Source organism: Buteo buteo, chromosome 13 (genome assembly GCF_964188355.1).
Source record: "Buteo buteo chromosome 13, bButBut1.hap1.1, whole genome shotgun sequence".
In the NCBI taxonomy this organism is placed as follows: Eukaryota; Metazoa; Chordata; class Aves; order Accipitriformes; family Accipitridae; genus Buteo; species Buteo buteo.
This window is the reverse complement of record NC_134183.1, coordinates 10,809,440-10,831,775: the sequence shown is the minus strand read 5'-3', so window position 1 is coordinate 10,831,775 and position 22,336 is coordinate 10,809,440. Positions and strand designations below refer to the sequence as shown.

General features: G+C 51.8%; 1 protein-coding gene across 5 annotated transcripts in view; it reads right to left on the bottom strand.

Moving 5' to 3' along the window:
* Positions 1 to 6,545: 6,545 nt before the first annotated feature.
* Positions 6,546 to 22,336, bottom strand: part of CORO2B (coronin 2B) — a 45,515-nt gene continuing 29,724 nt past the window's right edge. For 3 of the 5 annotated variants that reach the window (XM_075044672.1, XM_075044671.1, XM_075044673.1), the window contains 10 exons: positions 16,106 to 16,333; positions 11,996 to 12,145; positions 11,451 to 11,615; positions 10,725 to 10,841; positions 10,522 to 10,626; positions 10,063 to 10,159; positions 9,403 to 9,515; positions 8,557 to 8,647; positions 8,305 to 8,444; positions 6,546 to 7,774 (listed from right to left, as the gene is read on the bottom strand). In XM_075044672.1, coding sequence (XP_074900773.1) covers positions 7,643 to 7,774; positions 8,305 to 8,444; positions 8,557 to 8,647; positions 9,403 to 9,515; positions 10,063 to 10,159; positions 10,522 to 10,626; positions 10,725 to 10,841; positions 11,451 to 11,615; positions 11,996 to 12,145; positions 16,106 to 16,333 — 1,338 coding nt within the window. In that variant the 3' untranslated portion in view covers positions 6,546 to 7,642. The remainder of the gene's footprint in view (positions 7,775 to 8,304; positions 8,445 to 8,556; positions 8,648 to 9,402; positions 9,516 to 10,062; positions 10,160 to 10,521; positions 10,627 to 10,724; positions 10,842 to 11,450; positions 11,616 to 11,995; positions 12,146 to 16,105; positions 16,334 to 22,336) is intronic. The other 2 variants (XM_075044675.1, XM_075044674.1) reach the window with 2 other exon arrangements.

Genomic DNA, 22,336 nt, shown 5'->3' with positions numbered 1-22,336 from the left:
AAACTACACTATCCTGAAGCGTTGTGTAGGGTGGGGGTTTTTGTTTGCTTGTTTGGGGTTTTTTTAAGAGGAAATCCAACTGGGCAAACTGCTCCCTCCCCAGCCAGGATCATCTGCTGTGAAACCAAAACCATGAACTGGCAGGGCAGGGTCAGGCTCCTGCAAAGCAAATAGCAGCCGCCAGCCCTGGGTAATGCAGGGGCAGGGCCAGTAGCTCTAGAGCTACAACCCAAATCTTGTGTTGCTCTAAACCAGCTCTGTCTCAGACTTCAGTTTGCCTTTGTACTGGGGAACTCGGTTTTCCAAAGACATAGCTTTTTACTCGAGCTGTTAGAAGGAATCGGCAGCAACTGGACCTGACCTTTCCTGCACGATGAGCCTCCCTAAGTCCCAGAGACATAGCAAACAAGGACATCCAGATGAATATGTCCTTTGCACGCACAAGATGCAGCAATGCTGAAGTGATGTTTGGTTTAACCTGTCACCCGTGGGCTCTAGCGAGCCACCGCTGGCTTGCAAGGGTGTTTTTCCTCTTATCGTGGAAGCATTCGGAAACCCTTCAGCTCTTCGCCCTGTGTAAGCAGTGAATGGCCCAGGTGTCATTTAAGTAACACTTCTCTTTGTACTGTTAATTGTTTCAAAGCTTACTTTGGAATTAATTAGGTGTCTCAAAACTGCAGCAGTAAGATCTTTGCTACCCATGCCTGGTATTTACTGCTTTCCCTGTGAAGCGATGTCCTGTTCGTTGTTCAGTTCTTCTGAAGCACTAATGCTCTGGGAGATGAGAGAGAGGGAAGAAGAAGCACGAGTGCATCTGATGAACAGCAAGGTTTTGACTGTTTGTGCTGGGAGAGGGAAAGCCAAGTGACTTCTGCCTGCCTACTGCCACTGAAAACAAAAACACGGTTTGCCCAATGGGAATAATTTCACAGTTATTTCATATTTCATAGTATGTAAGTACAGTCTTGTCATGCTGAGAACCAAGAGCTTGTTTTCCCAAGTGCTCTGGATGTACATAAGTGCTGGCTAAAGATACTTAGCAACTTGCAGTGATGCTTAGTGACTTATATACTCTTGGAAAAAAACCGCAAACCCTAGTACTTTATAACAGTTCAGCAGGAAAACCCAGGTAGAAATACTGTCGGGAATGAATAATGGCAGAGTTCAGCATGTTCAAATGCCAGGGTTTTGCGTCACTTTTCTCTTTCTGCTCTTGGTTTGCCTTTTAACTACATGGTAATTTGAAGAGCTCTGGTTGTGCAGCAGTCTAGGACTGATCGATCTGCCTGGGCAGGGACCGTGGGGATGGAGCCTGGTGTTTGCCAGATGCCCAAACTATTCTCATTTGTGCATTTGTCTTTACATGTAGCATGAAACTTGCTTTACCTGGAACTTGTCGGGTGCTGGGGAAAGTTTCTTCATGGAAAAGCAGAGCCCTCCCTTGGCTCCTATTTCGGAGAAGTCGTAAGAGTTAGTTCCTGAGGTGCTTTATTTTGGCCTGTTGTCCTGAACCTGTTGTAAAGCTCAAACCACCTAAAATGTCCTGCCGGGGCTTTCCAGCCTTGTTTGTGACCCCTCTTCACAAACAAAACCTCCCTCCTGTGTTGCTCGGGGTTGTGCAGTGCCTGGCAATGAGTGTACGCGAGCCAGGAACAAGATGTTCGTGGTCAAAATTGTTATGTGCCAAGCTGAATGTATGGGGACTGCAAATCCATATAGTCTTAATAACATAATGGCCTAGGTGTTTGCATTTCTAGCACCCTCGAGGACAGCTTCTCTCTCCTTGCTCGATTCAATAATGCTTTCTTGTACCTGTACTAATTGTGGTGTTTAAAGTAAGGGACGGGACTCTGGTGAAGGTCAGGAAGGCTTTCTGAGCCCAAATAATTGTCAACATTATCCAATTATACAGGAGGAGAGCAATAGTTGGGGAAACCTATTCGTTCATCCTATTGCCCAAGGTGGGGGCACTGACTCGCTTGACCACATTTATATTCCAGTTCATTCTGAATTGGGATTTGGATAAATAGAGGGGCAAATCCACTGGTCTGCAGCCAGATGTAACGATGGACCATCCTTGCCAAAAGTGGATGCCTAAACTAAACTATCTCTATCACTAAACCAGTGATAGTCTAGGGTCTCATCCTGCCCTGCAATGCTTTGGTTGGTGTTTAATCACTGCCCTGGTTCTCTGCAGAACAATCCCTGCTTTGACCAAGAATCTCTTACAGTTGTCTTTAAAGATGTCTTATGTTTCCATAAGAATGAATTTCCCATGCTGAAATTTAGAAATCTCTGATGACTACAGACTTCAGCCGTAGGAGCCCTGAGGATTTTCAGTCCCCAGCGTTAAGACAAGAAATGTACTGCAGAGTACTTAAAAAATGAGAGTTGACGAAGGATCTAGCTGCATGGAGCTCATCGTGACGCAAAAATGTTTCTCAGCTTTCTGGAGGTACTTTGGCTACAGTTATTGATGTCGACGCGCAGATAAACCAGCAGCGAATGTGCAGGCTGGGCAGAGGTTTGGGCTGGGAGTGGCCGTTTCTGCAGCCGGGGAGGATGCCCCAGCACGAGTTTTGCAGTGAGGGCAGCCCCCCCTGCAGCCGTGCGGCTGCTGCCTGCGTCCCGCCAGCCCCTCCGGACCATGACCAGCAGCTTGGCTCTAGCAGAAAGTAAGTGGGAAACCTGGGAATGGGATGAAGGTGCTGCACTCACTGCAGGCTGATGGCAGGTGGGCCCGAGAGAAGGACCGCAATGCTTTCCCGGTGCCAAAACAGGCCAGGGCAGCAGGCACTGCTTTCCCTCAGCGTCCCAGCTCATCTCTTCTGCTCCTGCAAATAATTCCTCCCACCTCCCAAAACGGAGCTGGGAAAGCTCTCCTCCATTCTCCCGCTCTGCTGAGCGATGGCGAACGCTTCCTTCACGGCGGCGCATGAAGCAATCGCCCTGTGCAACCCACGGCTTTGCTTGCAACAGCCCTCGCCCTTCTTCCAGGCGAGGCTCTGGCAGCAGCAGCGGTGCCCCGATTCACGGCTTCACGAATCACCGAGGGAAGATTTAAATCATCAGCTGCTCTTTTGCTTCATGCATTGGGCAAGGGGATGGGATGGGGATTAATGCTGTCGGGGGGAGTAAGCGCAAGGTGGGACACAGGCTGGAGTCAGAGTATGTACATGTGTGGTTCGGGAGCTGCAGTTACTACTTCCCTTTTAAGTGGAAAACCTGACCACTTCTGTCTGAGCATCTCCCATTAACTCTTACTGGTGCTTCTCCAAATGCATTTTGACTGCTGTTCCGTTTAGCTCAGCAGTTCTTGCTTGATCCAGATAACGTCACCGTACAACTTTTCTGCTATCAGCTGGTTGTTGTCACTGCTGGTTTTGCTCCTCCTGCCTGGAGCCAGTAAAAACATGATGAAGAACTTTTTGGCAAGACTTTAACATTTTCAGTTTGGAGTTCTTCCATTACACTTGGATGCTTGGCACTTGCTAAATGTGCGTGCAGAAGGGAGGTGGCAGCAGAGGTAGGACCAGGTGAGCTTTTCACCCTGGACATCCTCCTCTGAGAGACCACCACCGGTCCTTGCTCCAAACAGTACAGCTTTGCTGTAATTGCTAATTTTACTGTGATTTTTTTTCCAGCGCTGTTTGGAAGCTGGCTGCTGCTGGGCAGTAGGGCAGGTGACGGGGTGTTTCCCTGCTGAGCCCTTACAGATGCTGCGGAACATCTGGAGCGGCCACATCTGGCTGAAGCAGGTATGTCCAAGCACGGCCTTCGGTCTAGCAGGCAGGTTGATGTGGCACGTGCCCGGTGCTTGCCAGGACACCCAGAGAAGCAGCCGTCCGCTGCACAAATCCTGGTGCGGTTTCAGCTCCATTTCAGCACCAAATTCCCCTTTCAGTGTTTGAAAGCCTCCTCCCAGGACGGAATGGGAAAGTTGGATTCTGGGGATCTTACTTAAGGTCAAAAGGCAGCAGTGCATAGTTTCTAAAACTGTACCAGGTTGGTAAAAATTTCTAATAATTTTTTGCTGGGGGGGGGGAGCTCCCAACGGAGGGTCCCCGGGTGCGAAGCTGGAGCTGCTGAGCCAAGCAGGGCCAAGTTCTGTGAGTGCAAAGCACCCCTTGATTTTAAGGATGTCAGAAAAGGGAAGGACCAGTGTCATCCTCAGCAAATAGATGGGAAACTCCCATTTAATTAAAATAAAACCCATAGTGGTTTCTCTGCATTTGCTTAATTTTAGATTTCAAAAACCAGATCCTACATCTTCATCTATAAATTCAGGGGGTTTTTAATCACCAGAAATCTTTTCAAGTAGGCACTCACAAAATGTTGGAAACCAGAGAATTAACGATAATCCTGCAGCTAGGAAACATACGAGGAGGCCAAGCCTCAAACAAAGCGAAATCTCCAGGAAGCAGAAAGTAGGTCAGGTTGATAAGGATGAGCACAGAGGGACAGCATTAATATGGAGGGGAAAAACAAAGTAGGGAAGAAATCACCCCATGGCCCCGTTTGAAGAAGGAAGGGACTGTCTGCTACGGACAGCTGAGGTCTTTAAGCCTTTTTCCTTAAAACCTGTTATCCCGGAAGATGTCAGCTGTGATGGAGAGGTAATTGCAATTAGCAGCAGTACAGGAAGGGTGAGACCTCAGCCTGGGTTTGGATAGGGACAGCTTGGGAAATGCTGCAGATAAATTAGATGTTTGTGAATTACAGAGGCTGGATAAAGTTTCTGGAGGGGTCCTGGAGGAGCTGGGCCTGGAGAGCAAGGGATCAGCTCTGCTAACACTGCAGCAGCAAGGAGCAGTTGGGAGGCTTTAAAGAAACTGTAATGTCTGCAAGAAGGACGGGAGAAAAAAAACTGGGAGGTTACAGACTCGTTGGTCTCATTTAGACCCTGGCAAATGCTGAACTACCCAGAAGCACCTGAAAAACGCACAAGAGAACCACAGGCTCATCAAGAGCAAAGGGCAAGGACATGGGGCAGTGCAGGAGCAGGTCTCACGGTTCCCAAGTGACCCCAAATCACCGGGATGAGGGGCGATGCAGTGGGTCCTTGCAGCAATGCAGGATTGCACCCAGCTGCGTGGGGCCCCTGCTCCGTGGTCGAGTTGCAGCAGTGCAGGGAATTTGGTGCTAAAATTAGATGTATCAAGTGCCCCCAAAAATGGGCTTTCTGCTTTAAATAGCACCCAGATGGTGGAGGAGGAAATGTCGGGAAAAGCTCAAGCTGTTACTGAGAGGGGAGTTTGGGAGGAAAGGTGCAAGAAGAGGAGCAGTGAGAAGCTGGTGAAGGGTTTGCCCTGGAAACTGCACAATCACAACTTGGGCTGGAGATTTTCAGTGAATCCCAAACATTTTGGGAGTCCCTTGAGCATGATTTGCAAAGGTATGCTGCACACTAAAGCCCACCCAGAGCCACCCCATGGGGCCACATCCTGCATCAGTCGCCTGCACCCCGGAGACGTCCCCGTCACCTGCAACAGAGGCAGCAATTGCCACTAGATTTGTGCTGATGTTTGCAGATATGCTAATTGGCTCATTAATCATCACTACCCGCAGCTGTAATTGGGCTCATTTCGTATTGATTCAAGGGGCTTTGGAGAAATGTTGGCTCTTCCCTTACAAGAGATAATTTAGTGCACTAAGTCCCAACACACCCCCTTTGACTAAGGCCATAAGACATAAATAACCTCAAACAGGACCAAGCCACTGCTGCTCTGCATGAAGCAGCCAAGACGTGAGTAAAAAGTGGTTTCTCCTCCCAATTATGAGACACAATAAACCTAGGAAACTCCAGTCCTGACACCAAATGCTAACACAGTCTTCAGCGCAGAAAATGAAGGAAATAAAGCTTAAAGCTCTACTTCCATCTCAGCATCCCTCGCGCTGCCCCCTTGCTCACACACGCCTGGCTGCAGTGCCGTGGGGAGCCAGGGCAGCTGCAGAACCGCTGCATTTTACCTGCAAATTTGGGGCTGGTCTCAGCATAGGACATTTATTAGAAAGATGGGGACAGACTTTTTAATAAGGCCTGTAGCAATAGGACAAGGGTTTTAAACTAAAAGAGGGGAGATTCAGACTAGATACAAGGAAAGTATTTGTTACGATGAGGGTGGTGAGGCACGGGAACAGGTTGCCCAGAGAGATGGGAGATGCCCCATCCCTGGAAACGTTCAAGGTCGGGTTGGACAGGGCTCTGAACAACCTGGTCTAGTTGAAGATGTCCCTGCTTATTGCAGGGGGGTTGCACTAGATGACCTTTAAATGTCCCTTCCAACCCAAACCATTCTCTGAGTCCACGATTCACCTTTGGCTGTTTCCCCCATCCAGCAAAGTCCCTCCAGCGAGCATCTCCCCCCAGCAACACTCGCCTTGCCAGGGAGCCCAAAGCAGCCAACCCAGCCCAGGGCAAGCAGAGGACACCTTTGTGCACACCCAAAAATGTCCCTCTGGGTCCTACCACTCTCTCTCAGGTGGGGGCCAGTGCTCACGCATGGCCCATCAGCAGAGAAAGAAAGGAGTGGGCAAGGTTTTGGTATCTTGAAAACATTTTATTTCATCACTATTCCGTGGTAGCATAAATAATAGGCAATGACAGCACATTGAACGTAAAGAGGGGGAAGCAGTGGGTGCAGGGCACGATGTGAATTAACAGAGAGGAGAAACCGTTGCACTGGTAGTGCTGGGCAGATCAGCAACTCGATTTAGTGAAAATATTTATATAGGTAAACTAGCAGTATTTGGTGTCGTTCCCTGTGCTACAGGCCTAATCCACAAAAACTCATGATTGTACACATGTGCTGAGCCCATCGAGCACCCACACAGTTTCAGCATCCCCTGGGTCCATCCCTTGGGGCAGCACCATGGTGTCTGCCTGGGGACCCTCAGGGCGAGCCAGGTAGCATCCTTCCCCCCTCCCTGTGGCACTGGCACATGTCCCAGCAGACTGGAGGAGGGTAAATCCCTCTTTGTAGAGGGAGCAAAAATCCATCCCTGCTTAGAAAACCCAGCCTCTTTTTTTTTTTTTTTTTTTTTTTTAAAAGAAGGCTATAGGTGCATGTGCACGGATGCACGCACGCACACATGCTTGCACATGGAGCAGCTCCCTTCCCCAGGCTGTAGCCTGGGGACACTCACAGGCTGCTCCTCCCAAAGCCCGGCCATGCCGGAGCCCACCCGGCAGCCCCACCGCCATGGGAAGGGTCCCGGGCCACCGCCGCGGCAGCGTGCTTTTGTGAATTAAGCCCTTCCCGCACCCCGTTCCAGTTCTGCACCCGCTGTCACAATTTTGCATAGGAAAAAAATTAATAGCAACAAAGCATCGCGCCTTCCCAGGGAGTCGCCGCCGCCTCGGCTCCCCTGTGCCGGTTATTCCCGACGGAGGGGACACAGCTCGTCTACTTACTCCAAGACCATCGCTGGGGCACGCGGATGCCCCAGCTGCCTCTCATGCAGTAGCCTTCGGTTATAGCGGTTTTAGTGCTAGACAAGATTAGGAGGACGTATTTCCAGTTAGCGAGTGGGCTCTTGGCAGGTCACTTGACTTCTGGCTCATATTCTGTGTAAGTGGATACAATAAAATTAAAGAGCAAGTATAAACAAAGAAAGTTTATTTATAAAACGTCCCTGGAAGTTAATTATTCTTCGGGCTGTTACGCAAGTTTTTTAACTCCAGCTGTAGCTGTCGGATCCGTATGTCTTTCTGCGAGAGCTCGTCTTTCAGCCGCCGGATCTCGTCCTGCTGTCGGAAGAACATCCGAAGGAGCTGAAAGGGAAGGAGGGAGCTGGAGGGACCGCACCAGCCACTTGCCCCCAGGGCTTCGCCCTCCTGCCAGCCCCTGGAGCCGTGCTGGGGCCATTTCATAACTCGGCTGCTTTTGCAACACGACCACATCTGCCATGCTGCCTGCTCTCTCGGATTTAATATTTTACCCTCCAGTTTGGGGATACCCTACACATGCAATCTGCAAACTCGGCTCTGGCAAAAGAAATGCCTTCCAGGACCAAGTGCTGATGTTTCCCCAGCACTGCTGTATGTTGTTTCCAGAGAAGGATTTTAATTTAAAAAAAAAAAAAAAGTTTAGGAGCTTAACGCCGCTCCTTTCAGTTGCTCTGTGGTAAATACGGAGCGGGATGCTTCAAGTCACAGGGAAACGCGGTGACTGGGTACCTCAGTTTGGGAGTACAGGCAGAGACCCGCCAAGTGGCACCTTTCCAAACTGCACCCAGAAAATGTCCCCCCCAAGCCAGCCACTGTCCCCTCCTGTGCCCCATGCCAGGGCCGCACTGCCCTACCTCGTTCTCCGTCCGGGGCGGCACGTTCTCCAGCAGGTCTATGCCATTAACGACGACGCTCTTCTTCTCCCTCACTGGTGCCTTAAAGACAATTTTGGATGTCTTCTTGTAGCCCTCCTTCAGCGACATCAGGATGGGATCTGAGCGGGGCAGAGCGCGGGAGGGGGTCAGGGAGGGCTGCGGTCCCATCCCACTGCCCGGCTGTTTTCGGGGCTCCGTGCCGCCCACCCAGCGCAGCACCGGTGGCTTTACCTCTGTTCACCCCGCTCAGCCATTCATCCGGCGTGAGGGCTGGCTCCGTACCCGGAGTCATCGGGTAAATGTCCTCTTGGTATGTTTCTGACTGAAAACACGGGGAAAGAAAAGCAAGTGCCTCCGTGAATCTGCTCACAATTTTAACTACACGTTGCAATGTGCTGCAAACGATTGCGCTCACTCCTTTGGCATGCAGCAATGCACCCACCCAAGGCATCTGGGGAAGCAATAAACTGGTGTTTGCACCATTAAGTTAGATGAGAAATGCCAGCGCTGCCTGCTCAGGGCACATGTGGTGGAGCTGGGAAATGCTGGCTTGGCCACTGGCAGCAGCAGTGCCAAGGGGCCGTAGGAGGACGAGCGGCTGCTGAGCTGCGGCAGAGCCCAGGACCGGCTCCTCCACACAGCCCTGGCCGGCAGCTGGGTTTGCTTCCAGCTACAGATGGTGCTGGGAAGGCAAACGCCAAACCCTGCTCCAGGTCCACCTCTGAGATATATTTTACCAGAAACAGCCCCCAAACCTCAGGCGAGACAAGCCCCTTGCTGCCCGTCGCAATGGACCAAGCTGATTTTGCACAAATCGATTGCATCAAGGCCAGGAGCAATGCAGAGAAGCATTTTCTAAAAAATTTCCCATTCAGCTTTGGGTAAAACCCCCGTGGAATCCCATGCCTGGGAAGTGTAATGACTGGGAGGTCTAAGACTGGTGCAAAGAGACCCAGCGATCAGACTGGTCAGCAAAGCGGTGCAAGCGGGGGCATCTCCATCACACTGGACCCACTTTGGACACCCCCATATGCCACTTGCCCCGGCCAGCCTGTCCCCACGCCCCGAGGGACTCACCCTCCTCGGCACAATCATCGAGATGGGTTCGATCAGCCCCTTGAGGGTGACAAGCTTGTAGAACCGAAAGACCTCGCAGGCCGACACGTCCAGCCCGTGCTTCGGCATCACCCCTGCGGAGGAGGCACAGACAATAACCCCCGGGTGCTGCAAACCCCAGGCAGCCAGCTGGGATCCATCCACCTCCCCAGCACGGAGGACCCCAAAAGGTCCTCGTTCTCCATTTGGAGACCCAGATCCTTGCTGAATTAATCCCTGCCATCACTCTGGGGACCTGGGGCATAGACCTGGGCCATACCGAAGGCGTTTGCAGGGACATTGGGAAAGGCATGAGCAGCTTTTATTCGGGACAAATCACATGAATCGCTGACCGATGTCCCCTGGTAAAGCAGTGGCATGTGTGACAGCAGGAAGGGTGTCACCAAGCGTGCGCCTGGCCGGGACCCAGCCCCAGCCTGGCTGAATCACCGCAGGAGGAAGAGCACAGCAATGTGAACACCGCCCTGCAAGCACTGCAGCCCTGTGTTGATGCTCCAGAGCTGGCACAGTGCCTGCCAAACCCATGCCAAACCCATTTGCCTGTGGCATTTAATTAAGCGCCTTCCATCATCTACCTTTTGCATGTTCAGAGTGAAGGGTCAGCAGCACAGCCGTCCTTACCCAGTCCTTTCTGCGGTGCTGGGGAGCGAAACTCCATGAGATAACTCAAGTAGGGCTTTTCCGAGCCGATCTCATAGTACCGAATGTTGCCATCGCCCTGGAGTGAGTGCAGGAAGAGGGATGGTTTAGTGCTTTGGCAAACATGAGGTTGAATAAAGACCACGATAACAACCCTCAGCACCCTGTCCTTGGGAAATGCTGGAGGGATACAGGCTGGGGATGCTGCAGCCCTGTGCATCACCCAGCAGGATGCTGCCCACTCATGCAACACTGGCAGGCACCTCTCCAAACCAGGGTTTCGTGGCCAAAGAGCTGTGTAACACTTTGCTTGGGGCTCAGGACAGCCCTGCTCCCAGGACGGCGCTTCTCCCCCACACAGTTTGCTGGAGAGAGGCCCTTTCGCCGCCCCGGGAGATGTCGTAGCTCCCGCAGCTGCGGGACGCGAAGCACAGCCCGTACCTTGCCAGCCAAGTACAGCATGTGAGTGTCGGCATCATAGAAAGGGAAGAGGAGACCTGAGAGCCCATCGATCTCCTCCTCTATCAGGGGCATGGACAGGTCTTCCTGCACAACAGGGAAAAGCACTTTATTAACCAAGTTGTCCCGATGCTCGTGCTGAGCAGGGGTCCCAGCGGGGACGGAGCAGGGGTCCTGGCACCCACCTGGTCCCAGAGGGCAATCTGTCGCGTGTTCCAGCGCGACACCCCTGTCGTCAGCAGCCGCTTTGTACTGCCCAGGAAGACCACCCGGTTGACACGGTGGTTCTTGCAGCTGGCCTCCTGCAAGACAGGAGCATGCTCACCGGCAGCCGCCCCCCCGCTGCGGCCCCCAGACCTGATCCTCATCCCAGGAAAGCCCCTTCTTTTGGCAGGTAGCCCGACCTGCTGCCCCCCCAACGCCTCTCCCGCCTCATCCCGGTGAAACATCAGCTCCGTGCTGGTGGGGTGGCAGCCAGGATGGAGGTATCGTGATTCAACACCTGTCCCCTGTGCAAAACGAAAATGCCTATCATCTCCCTGAATATTAGATAGCACCTTTACTGAGAAACCACTGTCTTCCTCCAAACTGTGGCTCTTTCTGGGACTTTCTGCACACACACCCCCCGCCTAATTTCTACTATTTTCCACAAATCCTTAATTAATAAAAGAATAAAAGCTTCCAACTCCTGTGCTTGGAATGAAGCCAAGCCCTCCCCAACACCTTCACCTAATTTTAACAACAAGCAGAGAATTACCTGCAGACACTGACACATGCACAACATCACATCATGAGTACATACAGTACCTTGCAAATGTTTTTATGTGTTTTCAGTGGGATTCCTCCCTAAGATCTTATTTCTAACCCCCCTATCCCATGCAGCACACAGCCCCCCAGCACGAGCACCGCACCTGCAGGACCCTGCCGGAGCGCGGCTCCACGACCCGCAGCTTCTTGTCCTTGCAGCTGGTGGCCAGGAGGCTGCCATCGGTGTTGAAAGACATGCAGAGGATGACATCCGTGTGGCAATCGATCATCTTCACCGGCTCCCCAATGTCCAGGTTCCAGATGAGGACCTGTGGGAAGCGGGGAGGCTGCCCTGGCATCTCCACTCCTGGAGACCCCCCACCCCTGCTGCAACCTCCACGTCTGCTTCGGGCATCTTAATATCTCCTATTTTGGCTGAAATTGCCCCCTCATCCCTTACAGACCCTCCTTCCATCTCCCAGGGCCGCCCTGCAGCTGCTGCTTGTGCAAAATTACAATAGTCCTTAAGACTGGGTGCAAGACCCTTGCATGAGGGAAGGTACTGTCTGCTGCAGACACGGTGGGTCATTTTATTCCAGCCGGCAGGATCCTGCCCTGCCTGCACACAGGTGACTCCCACCCGTGTCACGAGCAGGGAAAGCCTTTGCAAGGGCAGTCCTGGGCAGCAGCTGAGCGGGGCAGGGCTCACCTTATAGTCATAGCCAGCGCTGAAGAGGATGTTGTTGGTGGTGGGATGCCACTCGACGAGGCCGACGCGCCGGCTGTGCCCGTACAGCTCCAGGACAGCCTCCGTCATGTTCCTCTTCAGGCCTCCCTCGGGGATCTCCCAGATCCGCACCTGCGGGACGGGGCGGGCGTCAGGATGGGTTTGGGAGCCCCAGGAGGACCCTGACACCCACCCAGGGGCGCTCTGAGCTGCTGAATCCCCACGGTGCCCCAAGGCCAGCAGCCTCATCCTGCATCCTAATGGATGTCCTGGGGTTGATCACACCTGGACTGCGGGTGCTGAGGAGAAGGACCCGATAAAGCCGCTGGAGCGCTTCCCGGGGAGTGGGGCCAGGGGAGACCCCCACTGCCACCAGTGAGGAGAACCTGGGTTAAAAACAAGCCAGAAAAGCCTCCACACTGAAGGTGCTTGCTGAACAAAAGGAGGCGGTGCATTGGGAAAGCTTCTGTAGTGTCTCCTCTTCAATTAAACAGCTCCAGATAATACTATCAAAGAGCGGTTAGAGATGCTTTCATCTTCATGGCAGGTCTCTGGTACGAAGCCGAAGTGACACGTCGCATATATCTAACCCCCCCTCGGTCTGCTCCGTGCCCGAGCTCTCTGCACCTATCCGAGCAGCGAGACCCGGGATCCTGCCAGCGCTGTGGCTTCTCAAAGCCTTCCGACACCCAGCAGCGTTTGGTGGCGCATACATGTCCCCACGTTCAGGTGAAGAGATGGAACGACTGAGCTTTGCACTCTCATCTCCTCCCCACGGCAGGCTGCCTTGGCCAGCACACTCATCTTTCTCAGAGCCTTCATCTCATCCCAGCTCTAACATCAGTTACAGACACACCACAATACTTTTAAGTAACACCCATTAAAAAAGCCAAACCATATCAAATGCAGCACACAGCCTGTGCAGGTTCCCTTTCGCCTCCTCCACCACCATCTCAAAAGACAAGCTTGCCTCTGGGCAGACGCAGTGGCTGGGGCCATGCTGCCCCAACGAGCATTGCTGAGTTGAAATAAAGCTTTTCCAAAACGTAGGGAATATCTGGGAGGCTGCTACCCAGGGAGGACTGATCCTGCTGTCCCTTCGGTCGCTTCTCCCTCTCTTCTCCAGCACCCCCAAAGGTCGCCCCATCTAGCCGGGGGCTGAGCTACAGCTCGGGCAAGGGGGGCAAAACTTAATTTGCAATATTGCAGCGAAAAAACTGCGTAAGGAGGTACAGGTGGAGTGGTGAGTTTTCTGCCTGAACCTGCACATTTAGAGGTGGAAGATGCTGCTCTTCAGGTTGCGTGGCATGCAGAGGAAACGGCGTTATGACAGAGACATGGTTAAGAGGCTGGTTTGGCTGGGAGGGACAATTCTGAGAGCATCAGCGGTTTTCAAACAATGCACAACACGAGGAACAAGCAACACGACCCTGATTGCCGGGTGTCAAAGGAACCGGTTACGAAAGCGGCGGCTTACGAAACGGCTGTTACCAAACCTCCGGTTGCGCCTCGCTCCAGCGATCTGCATCCACGAGGGCTCTGAGCGAGCTCTGCATGCCGCAGAGGTGCCTGCTGCACGCTCGCTGCTCGGGGGATGCGGCATCAAACCCGGGGGGGTGGGACACGCAGCGTTAGGGTCCCTGCATCGTCAGGGTCTGCTCAAATAAGAGCTACTTCTTGCCTTTTGCTGTGCAGGTAGCCTAAAGGATGGTTATTAAATGTGTCCTGCATCTGTGCTCAGCTGGGAATCATCGCCGGGGTTTCGCAGCACAGCATCACCTCTTGCGGTCTGCTCCTAACAGAGTTGCATCATTCCTTGTGTCTTGCAAAAAAAGGGGGTGAGTGCCAGGGACAGGCTATTTTAGGCAGGTTTCCCCATTACCATGGTCACCATGACCTGAAAATAGATGTGTCAGAACTGGTTGCAGTACTAGTGCCATTCTGTTGCCAGTATAGGCATAGCTGGAGCTAACTCAAAAATCAAGCACTGCATTTCACAACCTTGTCCCATCCTGGGGTGGAAATGATGCTTTTGGAAAATTCTCATTAAAAAAAAGACCCAGAGGAACAGCCCTAGAAGCACCTCCCTCCCCCTCCTCCCCTGACACCAAGGAGCACAGCTGGGGTGGGACGCAGCCTGTGAAACCAAAGACTTCCTCTCCCAACCCATCCTAAGAAAACTTCTTGATAAAATTTTACCTGAAACGCCCCTTTCCACAATGAGATGTACCCTGCAAACAAGACACCATGCTGCAAAATCCCCCCTCTAGCTCTGTACGCCACATCAGCTCACTGCGCCTGAGTGCACAGAGAGCGTCGGCACAAGGAAAATGTGGAGCCTGAAACACCTACAGAGATTGGGGAATTCCCCTTTTAGTCTTCCCACTTGGTTTGTCCTTTAAAAGCTCCTTCCCAAAAAGCCTTCACGGCATTTCAGCAGCTCGCAGCAGGGACCAGGAACTTGAGAATCAGCCCTGTTGCTAATTGTCCCGCAAAGACGAATAATGAATTATCAGTCCTGGTGCCCCAAGGGAGAGCATCAGGCAAGGACAGACACCGTTATCTGAGCAGCGACAGACGGGTACGGATGGATATGGGGTTGATAGCAAGGGAGAATTTACAGGAGGGGTTTCAAGCAGAGCGACAACCCAGGTGGGCTACAAGAGAGATCACTCTCCAGCAAGGCAGCATCTAACCATGGCCATTAATATTGGGTGCTGCTGAGATGTGAAATCCTCATCGCCGCCTTGGAGAGGATTAACCCATAGCGATGTCCCAGGGACAAGGCTGCACATGTCGTCCTCCCTGCATAGGGCATGATGGAGAAAAGGCACGAGTCTGGAGCAGGACCGGCTGGCTGCATCACCATGCTCCCCCCAGGCTAGTGGTGCACGTGGCAGGTCCCCGTGTCTCCCGCGGCGGTGGTGTCCCCAGCCTGGGACCGGCAGTGCCCCCGGGTGACAAATATCATGCAAATACTCTGTTTTCTGCAGCTCAGACTCCTCAAGCACCTGAGCATCCTCTCTCATTGATAAAGACTGTTGGCCTGAACCTTGTTAAACCTCCTGGGAGTGGGTGGAGAGAGCCCGAAGGTGCAGGACCTGCCCATAAGCAGCACCCTGGGCACGGGGTGGCACCAGGAGCCATGAGCCCACCCAGCTGCGGGGCTGATCCCCTCCAACTAATCTCCATCGGGGACCCCCCCACCCTCAGACAGCCTCAGGGGCAATTAACTTAATTTTCCAGGTTTAACAATGACTCATGAAGTCTTCCCAGTATCCTCCCTCCCTCCCAGTACCCCTGTTCCCCAGTGACTGTATATAAAAGGTTATAATTTAAGGTGGGAGTCAGTTCACTCACCATGATTCATGGCCATGATCTGCATTTTTTTCCCTACTCAGTATCTTCCTTGACAAGCTTTCAGCTAATAAAAAATGCCAATATACTGAACTGGAGAGGATGAGACATCAGGTGATAATACAGTGAAACACTAAGGATCAGGCAAGGCAGATTTGTAACTGGTTAAAAACTGGATCACCCCAAACCCCAGCTTCTGCCATGCGGAACGGGTGATGGTTTTTGATCCTCTCCCTTGTACAAAGGCCCTTTTTCCTTTGTGATACCGCCTTTAGGATGGACTTGTTTGCATCCAGAAAATAAAAAGGAGGAGGATGCAAACAACAGCTACGTAAAGATGACCTGATTCATTATCCCCCAGCCTGCAAAGCTGCCTTTTGCTTGTATCACTTGATGGATCAGGCCACGAGAGCAGTTGCAGCCCCTGCGGTCCCCAAGAGCATGAAGGATTAATAATAGCATTGCTGTTGGGCTTGTTAAAAAAAAAAAACAAAAAAAAACCAACAACAAAAAACCTCATTGTGCACAGCTGTACGGCTTATCTGCAGCAGGGGATGCAGGAAGAGCAGCGCTGTGACGATAAGGGACACTGGGGACAGCAGAGGAGCTGGGCACCGGCCACAGCCCCTGCACCACCGACACAGGAGCCAGGGATTGGCACAGTTTGCCTATGGCTCTGCATCAATTTCTTACTCCCTCTCCGTTCCCAAGATGGCTGAGCCATCACCCACTCACAGTGCCTCCGGCAGCCCCTTCCCATGCCTCTGGGTGTATAAATTGAAGGCAGGAGGGTTCACGGAGCTGCATGACTCCGGGGAGGTGCCAGCCTGAAGCACTGCAGCTCACCGAGGTGTCTTCGGAGCATGATGCGATGATGTTCTCAATGAAGGGATTCCACTTGATGTCCAGCACGTTGCCCTGGTGACCACAGACTTTGGGGTAGTTTGGTTCGATCCGGCCTGTCTATAATTTAAAATAATCCAAAAAAAGAGGAAAAAAAATTCAGTTATAAAATTGGTCTTTTTTAAGGCTGGAGCCTTGTTAGGGGAGAAAGCTCCATAGCTTGCCCCAGGATGGGGTTTTTGGCTGGAGGAGACAACTGGTTGAATTGAGGATTGGTTTTACCTCATCAGTATTCCCAGGGCATCTGCAGCTGATCCACGTATGAGAAGGGGTTTCTGCAAACACAACCCCATGGGGCTGCTCTGTGCAAGCACCCGCCCAGCCCCAGCACAGTAGGAAATCTCTGCATGACCATCTGAAACCAGGGGCAAAAGGGCTGGAAGGGACTCGAGGCAGATCAGCCGTTGGGTCACACATGAAACATTTGGCACTTTCCTCCCAAACTTCAGAAGCGATGTTGAGCGATGTTGTATGTGTACACCACAGAACAAATCCCCACTGGCTTCAGGATCACAAACACTCTTGCTTAACCAAGCTAATAACTTAACAGTTACACCACTTGATGGGTTCCTTCCACACGGATGGAAATCCTTGCAAGACTTTTGGGGATGGTCTGGTCTTGCCGCCCCAGCAGAGCGAGGACCTGCAGAGCTCCGCAGCAGAGGAAGGCGCACAGCACTCAGCACAGCCTCCTCTTAAGGTTCCCATCGCAGATGGGTTGCAGGAACCCCCTGCTCTTTGCAGGGACCTTGCAGGGTGTCTCCAGGGCTGGCGACCCCACCGTCCTTCCTTCCCCTCTGCTGGCTCCTTGCCGCAGCCTGGAGGTGGTGGCACGCTCAGAGCGTGCAAGCTAACTAGGTCAGCACGACACAGCCACTAAATATTTCATAGCCCTTCCAGCGCTGACCTTTTAACGTATTAAGCTCCTGGCTCCATTTAACATGAACAAAGAAACACACCGAGGATAACACGCTGCATTTTTACCATCCGCAGCTAAGGGCAACAGCCAGGAGCGCTCTGGGCAGCCGGATCAGGCCCGGGGACTCACCCCTGCGACATCACTGCTGAGAAGGTTTATTTGAATTAATTTGCTCCCAGGGAGACGGGGCTGCTAATTGCCAGGCAGCCGCGATGCCCGCTGCAGCACTGCACGGGCAGTCGCAGCCCCAGTGAACGCCTGCCAGGACCAGCATGGGATGCACGGGCAGAGCAGCTCTGCCTGCCTGGATTTGGCCAGAGACAGAGATGCAGAAAACTGTCACTCGAGCCACTGAGAAACACAGGCAAACCCAACCTTCCCCAAGCCCACTTTATCAATTTTAAAATTTCATCAGCACTATTATTAGAGTGAAAAGCCAGTTCTTGCTCAAATTACTACAACAGCTCTAAGTCATCCCTTGGACACAGCCCATATAGAAGATGAGAACTAGGCTGGGCTTAAAACACCGGGGACTTAGTTATATGGGTCATTTCAGTTATTGAGGTAAAGTGAAAAAAATAGGAGCCTGCTCTCGCTGCCTTCGGTATGTGAACAAATGGGCACCTTCAGCTCCATCGCTGGCTGGGTAACAGGGTCATCGGCAGTCGTTCCCCTCTGCCCTTCGATACGGTCTCTTACAAACGCTCATTAATTCCCCGGCGTGTGACAGGCGCAGGATCACATCCCCATTAGCCAGTCTGTGATGAGCACTTAACGCAAGACTGATTTCTAACTCATGAGCCTCTTTCTAATTAGGGCACGTTACGCGAATTCCCTACCCATATGGCACAGGGTTCATTTTCCCCTCGGTGATTGATACCTGCCGGTGTGATTTTAACCTCCATTAGGGCCAATTTCAGGGGTGTCAGGGCAGGGATGGATGGAAGAGCCGGGATGGGGCAGCTGCGCCTGTCTCCTCCTTCAGCTGCCGACAGCATCACTTCAGCTGGCTCAGAGAGCCTGAATTTTGATCCTTCTGCCCATCAGCAACAACCTGGCTCAGATCTGAGCTGCCACGTCAGCCCTGGACCCTTAACTGCATCCTGCCATCCACTAATGCATTTTCTTCCCTGCATGTACCTGGCAGCTTCGCCCCAGATAAACAGCAGTGATCGATGTACACAACATTTCTGACATTATCAAATAGCTGAAAAGGCGTTTTCCTGGTTAATGCCCCAGACTTGGGTTTTAGTAGCACTATTATAAATCAGTTCACATTTTTAGGGATAAAAACAAGCAAAGTGACTTTCTGACAGTGTTGCCAGGGTGACCCAAACCTCTGGCAGCTGGTGGCTCTGGATGATGCCACAGCCGGAGGGATGCTCCCCTGACCCCCCCATCCTAGCCCCAAATCCCCCCAGACCCTCATCCCCCCAGGATACTCTTCTTTGCCTAGATTACATCAAGCACCATTGCAAACACCAGAGCATCCCACAGGAAGGGCAATACATTAAAGTACACACCACGTGTGGATTTTAAATTTTTCTTTTACGCAAAGACAGCCCCTTGGGAAGTCCCCATCATGCCAAACCTGCACAGCGGGGGGCAATGGCCCCCAGTGACACCCCCCCCCCCCTCAAACACTAAGATCTCCGTGCTGGGACCCAACAGTCCCAGGAAAAGCAAAGCCCAAGAAGGAGCATCGACTGACCAAGTGCCAGAAGTACTTGGGCCATAATACAAGGAAAATCATTAGAGAAGACAAGTCCTTCATTTAAATAAAAAATAAAGTATTTCTGATGCAGAGCCTAGAAAACAGCTTTGATCAAAAAGTTAGTTTTCCACCAAGTTGAATTTTCCAAAGGGGTGGAGGGGAAGATTTAGGAAAATGATGCTTTTCACTAAAAACAGCTCAATATCTAAAACATTCAGCAGTTGTTTCCTTGGGGCCCTGGTACATTGGGTGCCCCTGCTGCGCTGGGCACCCAGGAGGAGCTCTTTGCCCTGATGGATGCTCGGGACATGGGGTGAGAGCTGCCCATTGCCTGGGGAGACCCGCAGAGCCCCTGGGTCAGCTATCGCCTTCACCTGAACACTGAAAAAATCATGCCAAGAAAAGTGACAAAGAAAAATCTGATTTTTCATATTCTTTAAGTTTTCCCATGGAAAAAAATTAATTTTGCCCTCTTTTCACAGGTTGGGGAGGAGCTGGCATGTATGGGGAAAGCTCAGCGCTGGAGAGAGGACAGGGTGCTTTGGGTCTCATCCTGCACAAGAGCATCATACAGAGCAACGTGTGAGCTGCAGGGATGCAGCCCCTGGGACAAGCAGACAAGATTTGGGAAGGAAAAACCCAAAAGCGAGACAAAGAAGGTGAAGGGAAACAGCAACGTCAGTGCAACACGAAGCTCTGCCTCCTGGTACCACCCAGCAACCCTCATATGAATTAACAGGATGCAAAGCACAGCTTTATCAGTTATTATATTAAGTACGCTAGCAGACACCGCTTAACCTTATCTAGCTTTCCCCCTGTTTTCATATTTGCATTAGCATGACATTATTAACACACTGTCTAGAGTAGAAATTCGTGCAGCAGCTGTTAAATTCCAGGCGGACAGACCTTTTAATGGCACGAGTTAATATGCAATCACTTTAATTTTGAGCAACCAGCTGAGTGATTTCCTTTGCAAAGCAGATTTGATGGGTTTTGTCAAAATTCATTAGGCTTTCAAGAGGACAAACCAGACTCTGGATACTAGGGATAGCTTCTGCCCAAGAAGTCGAGAGGTTTGATTAAAGTTAGTTGAATGCAGCCAGCACGCAGGAGCTGCCACGGTGCCTGCAGTAAGGGACAGTGCCTGTGCAAGAGCAGTGGTGAGTTGTGCCCATACCCGGGGCACCTGAAAGAGGAGAAGGAGCCAAATAAAGGAAATAAAAAGAAAAAAAATAAATGAAATAGGGATTCATGCCATAGCTTCCCATTTAGTCATTCTTAGAGGGACCTTGCCAGCAGCCATGCATTAAGCCATGGTGAATCCTAATCGCTGGATCCCTGACCCCTGGCTAGGGCAAGCTCGGTGACCCAGATACCATCTCTTTAGCAAGAGCATGCCATGCTGTGGGGTGGCTCTCCGGGCTCCAGCAGCTCTGACATTTTCCATGGCATGCACTGGAAGGAGCAAACCTTCCAGCAACTTCAGCCCCTCAAAGCCCTCCCTTTGCTGGAGCAATTAGGAGCACTTGAAAAGGAGAAAGTTGTTTGTATTATGGCTGGGGGACAAAGGGGAGAAAGGACCACGAATTTTTTTAAGCTTCTTGAATTCAGTTATTTTGCTGCTTGGTGACTGAGAAGAAAGCCTTCCCCTGGGAACGGCTGGAACAGCAGCGAGGGCAGAGCCCAGGAGGGGTGGATGCATCGCCCCAGGAAGGGGAACACCATCACCAGGAGGAGCTAAGCCTCTTTATTCTTAGAAGCATCCCTCTTAAGCACTCTATATCATCAAAGCGTTGCTGTGAGCAGCGTGAGCTCATGAGTAATTTTGATATCAGAGTTCACCTCAGTGAACCTCCTGGCCATCACCAGACCCGAGCAATGGGAAGCGTTATCACTTCAGACCCTCTAAGCAGCACAAGCTTCAGTCTCATGGTGGCAGGACTCCACACTTGCTTTGCAACCAACCAGCAGGAAGCTCAGAAAAATCATTTTAATATATGTATTTTATAAAACCTGCTTTTCACCAGGTTCCCTGGAAATACAAACCCAGAACGTTTCCAAATCCTTGTGTTTCCTATGTAGTTCTAAAAGTGTGGCACAAACCTTCATTCAAACTACCCTCAAACCAACCATGCGTGGAAAACTTTACAGAAACAATAGCAGCGTCCATCTGGCATCGATGCCAGCACCTTCAGCACATGTCCCTGGGTGAGAAACCTCCCCAAGGAAGCAGCACCCACCACCAGCCCTGGGGACTGGCCAGGCCACCCTTCCCCACCCAGCAGCTTCCCCCAGATGCTCCCTAATCCCTTATTAGCTTTTAGAGGAGGATCAGGGAAGCGCTGCCTGAGCCATAGGGGATTTACAGGGTTTCCCAGGAAATCCTTGAGTACACACAAGTCTCCAGTGGTTGAGATTAAGAGTAAATACATTTACTGCTGTCTTTTTAAAGAAGTTCTCTCCTATTTGAGAGCCAAAAAGGAGGAAATTACACAGATTTCCCTGACCTGGGGCAGATCCCCGGCTGATTTCAGTACAAGGGAAGGTCACTGCAGGTTAACTGATCTTCATTAGGAACCAAGTCAAACGGAACCCGCACAAGCGAGAGAGAAATTGGGCAAACTGTTGGCAGGGACCCAGAAAACCCATTGCCACGATGCACTGCTGGCTGCACATCTCTCTGTAGCAGGAATGAGCCCTGGCTGAGAGCCCACGGGAAGGGGGAGGCAAGAGGAGGGCTCCAGGCAGAGCTGGGCATCACATCTGCAACACGAGTTACTTAAGCAAAGAGCAGTGAGAGTTGAACACGAGGGGCAGGTTGCTGGGCAGTGGAGGTGTTGCACCAAGAGTCAGCACTTGCTGCCCTAGTCACCTGTGCAGTTGCACAAATAATTCCCCAGGGAAATTCCCACGTGCAGGTGGAAGGATGCTGCTGTTGGAGACGTTTCTCTCCAACAACTGAATAAGGACAGATGCCTCAAGCCTTTCCTCCACTCTTTCTGCTCTCCCCTAGCAGCCTCCCTTCTGCCAGGATGCTCATCCAGCCTCCAGCAGCTGCAAACCACCAGACGGGAGCAATTGCATGGCCCCAGTTCAGCCAGAGCCGGCCAAGGCCGAGGAGACTGGGCAACCACACGTGTGTTCCCAAGCAGGATCATCCCCTGGGAGGGATGGGGCACACAGCTGACCTGGCTGGAAGCTGGTCCAGGGATTCTCAGTAATATAAATCCATTAAAAAACCCAAGCCCAAATAAATCCATGCAAACATCAATTCCAGGTGCTGGAAATGTCTGAACCTGCTTCTGGGTCCTGCAGAGAGTAACCCGGTTGTCATGAACACACTGCCAAGCCTCCTGACTGCTCTTGTGAATGAGAGCAGTAAGGAAAACACTAAGCCAAGAGCCAGCTTTCTAGTAAACAAATTCTAGAA